Below are 3,769 nucleotides of genomic sequence, written 5' to 3' on the forward strand. Positions count from 1 at the left end.
TCGAAGAATATTTCTGAAAGGAAATTTTTTTTGTAGCAAAACACATTAAAGGTACTAGGTTTACTTCTTGCCTAAGGAAAATAAATGGAAATGGCCCTTTGTGAAATATCAGAATAGCTTATCAAAAATAATTCTAGATTGTTTTGCTTTTATAAGTTTTAGCTGAAGATATGGTGTTAAGAAAGCAAGTATAGTATTTCAAGATTCCAGATTTGGGACACTAGCAGGAAAAAAACATTTGGAAACTTTTCCATTAGATGTTTTGAAATGGAACATCAAAGTTTTTATAATGGAATATACAGCTTCATGGGGAGAGTTGTTTCCCCATGAAGCATTACCTTACTGCTTGTCTTTTGATTTAAGATATTGAGCACTTAGTTTGCATTCAATATTTAACACTAACCATCAATCTTTTAACGATATGTAAGTATTCTCAGTTTATTTTTATCTGATGTTTTAAATTCTATTCATTAGACAACATTGATTACTACATCTGGTGTATTTCTCTATATATTATATGTAATATATGTGTACTATATAATATATATTCAATAGTTAAATCAATAAACTGAATGGTGATTTTTATAATTAACTGAAATATGTGGGATATAGCATGATTTCCTTAATGTACATTTACATGTTAGAAAGATCTGATGCATATTCCTGGTGTGAGTATCCAAGATAGTTCTAAATAACATAGGTAAAAAGTTTGCATATTTCATATCTAAACTCTGTATTCATATATACTTCTGAACTTCACCAATATATCTCATGAACATTGTTTGATGCTCAACTAATAACTAGATTTTAAAAACTATTTTCAAGAATTTTGAAATAGTAAGTATTAAAACTAAGTTAATTGAACTTCATGGAAAAACACCTCTTTTAGAAAATCAACAAAAAAGACGGGTTCAGAGGCTCCATTGATATCTGGAAATTGAATAGTAGTGGATTTTAAAAATACAGGTACTGTTTCTATAAACCACTGTTTAATATAAATAACAGTTCATATTAGAATTTTAGAATGATTTGGTCTCCTATTTTTTACAAAGAAAGGGGCAATAAATAAATAGTTGTAAGTATTCGCTACTTCTCAAAAAGAACATTTTGAATTTTAACTGGCAAATATTAATTAGGGTTGAGCTGATCACTGATTTCCATCATCAGTAGGAATTTCAGGCCTGGAAAAGATGACATAAGAAAAGCATGTTGTCTCTTACATTTTAGCTAAACAATGAGGCATCAGAAAAGTTTATGTTCAATCAATAGATTTCCCATGTAACAATTTGTTAAGTAATGGAGTCAGAGTAAACATGTAGCAAGGAATCTGAGGACATTATTTGGAGTAATAAGATTGCTATTAAACACAGAAGATACACCCATAAAAAGTATAACAGAATTGGAGAAAATAAGAAATGTATAGAATTTATAGAAAGAACTTATTTTAAGCTTCAGGTACTTCTTGTGAAAATACAATCATTACTTTAAAAATAGGTGCAGATATTTATGCTTGTCTAATTGATTTATTGTTGTCTGTCTTGTTTTCGGTAAGATTTGTCAAAAACCAACCACCAGAAATGAAAAATAGAACATTGGTGACAGATTTCATCCTCCTGGGTCTAACGGATAATCCAGATATACAGGTCATGATTTTCTGCTTTTTATTTCTCACATATGTATTGAGTGTTACTGGAAATCTCACTATCATCATTCTTACTCTGCTGGATTCCCACCTGAAAACTCCTATGTATTTTTTCCTCAGGAATTTCTCCTTTTTAGAAATTTCATTTACTTCTGTCTGTAATCCTAGATTTTTGATCAGCATCCTAAGTGGAAACAAATCTATTTCCTATAATGCTTGTGTAACTCAGCTATTTTTCTTTATCTTCCTTGGTTCAACAGAATTTTTTCTTCTGGCCTCTATGTCCTATGATCGTTATGTGGCTATCTGCAAACCCCTACATTATACGACCATCATGAGTAATAAGATCTGCTATCAGCTTGTGGGCAGCTCTTGGCTGGCTGGTTTCTTGGTAATCTTTCCACCACTGACCATGGGCCTGCAGCTGGATTTCTGTGACTCCAATGTCATTGACCACTTTACCTGTGATTCTGCTCCTTTACTGCAAATATCTTGCACAGACACCAGTACTCTAGAGCTCATGAGCTTTGTTTTAGCTGTGCTTACTCTTATGTCCACTTTGATGTTAGTAATTCTCTCCTACTCTTACATCCTCAGAACGATTCTGAGAATCCCCTCAGCTCAACAAAGAAAAAAGGCCTTTTCAACCTGTTCCTCCCATATGATTGTTGTTTCTATTTCTTACGGAAGCTGCATCTTCATGTATGTGAAAACATCAGCAAAGGAGGGGGTTGCTTTGACAAAAGGGGTGGCTGTGCTCAATACCTCTGTTGCTCCTATGCTGAATCCATTTATTTATACCTTAAGGAACCAGCAGGTGAAACAAGCATTTAAAGATGTTGCGAGAAAAATATTTTCCTCAAAAACGTTAATCTGACTGTAATTTATAACTGAAACATACACATTTTTAAACCAGAGGACCAATGAATAATTTATTTTTTAAATATCTTCTCTTTTTTCTTTTATTTACCTCGGAAATACAATTGCTTTATGCTATTTTGGATATAATAGTCTTATGTTGCAAATCTTATGTGAACTTTAGCATAAAATTATTATAGAATGGTTTTATGTACTTTCATATGATACAACTCAAAGTTAAGACTAAAGTTATTTCGTATATTTACACATGTACTTTGCATAATACACTTGGTGAAAATATAAACCACTGCCTAAAATATTTGAACAGAACAAGGTTTTTTAGTTCTTAATTCAAGTATTTCTAGATTCAAGATGTACATACACATCTATATACAAGCATATGTATATATGTATATATGTATATATGTGTATGTATATATATATAAATACTTTTTAATGTTTTTTAAAAACTGAAACAGTTAATTAAACCACATGGGTATAAGAATAACTCAAATAAAATAAACACAATAAAGTAAGAGTTAATGTGGGAAAAGCGAATGTATATTTTCATACTGAGCATAAAATTTAACTCACAATTTACTTATATTCTCTATTGAAAAAAAAATTTAAAAATCTATTTCAAATTTGTCATCATGACCAAAAATCAGTAGGAGAAAAATACATTTTACTGGTTTTTTAAAATTTTTTTTTGCTTGTTTTTAGAGCAATTTATTGCTTAAATAAGAAAAAAAACAATAATTAATACAACAAACTATGACTTTAAGAACAATTTCATGAATGTCGAACTTTTATAATTAGAGTTAATACTTAAAGAAAAGGCCATAGCATGTAAGCACATTTCTATAAATTAGTCCTACAGGAAGCTGGGAATATTTGGCTTGGGAATAACATGCACACTCCTCTCTAAGGACCTTAATTTACACAAGGTTATGATTTAGGACTATTTAACCAAACAAATTCTAGCTAATATTATTTTCTCTCTTACTAATGTCTCTGTCTAACTTTGGTAAGATTTGAGCATTATATTATGTGAGATTATCTTGGTTGCCAAATAAACATTAAAAATAAAATCAGTTTTAATAAAAGGATTTAACAGATTGACAATTTTAGGAAGACTAGTCAGAGCTACAAAAATTCTGCTTAGTTCAGGAGCTACAAAGACAAATTCATTTATATTATGACTACTTATTGCTCATAATTTCTCTTATATACTTCACTCTCTCTATTTTTAATATTTATCTTATTTTG

At 30.1% G+C, this 3,769-nt stretch overlaps 1 protein-coding gene across 1 annotated transcript; it reads left to right on the forward strand.

The window, feature by feature from the left end:
• Positions 1 to 1,577: 1,577 nt before the first annotated feature.
• On the forward strand, positions 1,578 to 2,519 carry LOC102881848 (olfactory receptor 6C76). Its single transcript, XM_006922723.1, has one exon. The coding sequence runs from the start codon at positions 1,578 to 1,580 to the stop codon at positions 2,517 to 2,519; it is 942 nt and encodes a 313-aa protein (XP_006922785.1).
• The last annotated feature ends 1,250 nt before the right edge of the window (positions 2,520 to 3,769 follow it).

The sequence above is a fragment of the Pteropus alecto genome, unplaced genomic scaffold, assembly GCF_000325575.1.
Source record: "Pteropus alecto unplaced genomic scaffold, ASM32557v1 scaffold839, whole genome shotgun sequence".
Taxonomy (NCBI): domain Eukaryota; kingdom Metazoa; phylum Chordata; class Mammalia; order Chiroptera; family Pteropodidae; genus Pteropus; species Pteropus alecto.

Coding starts and splice junctions, on each gene's coding strand:
- LOC102881848 (XM_006922723.1), top strand. CDS start 1,578: ATGAAAAATAGAACATTGGTGACAGATTTCATCCTCCTGGGTCTAACG.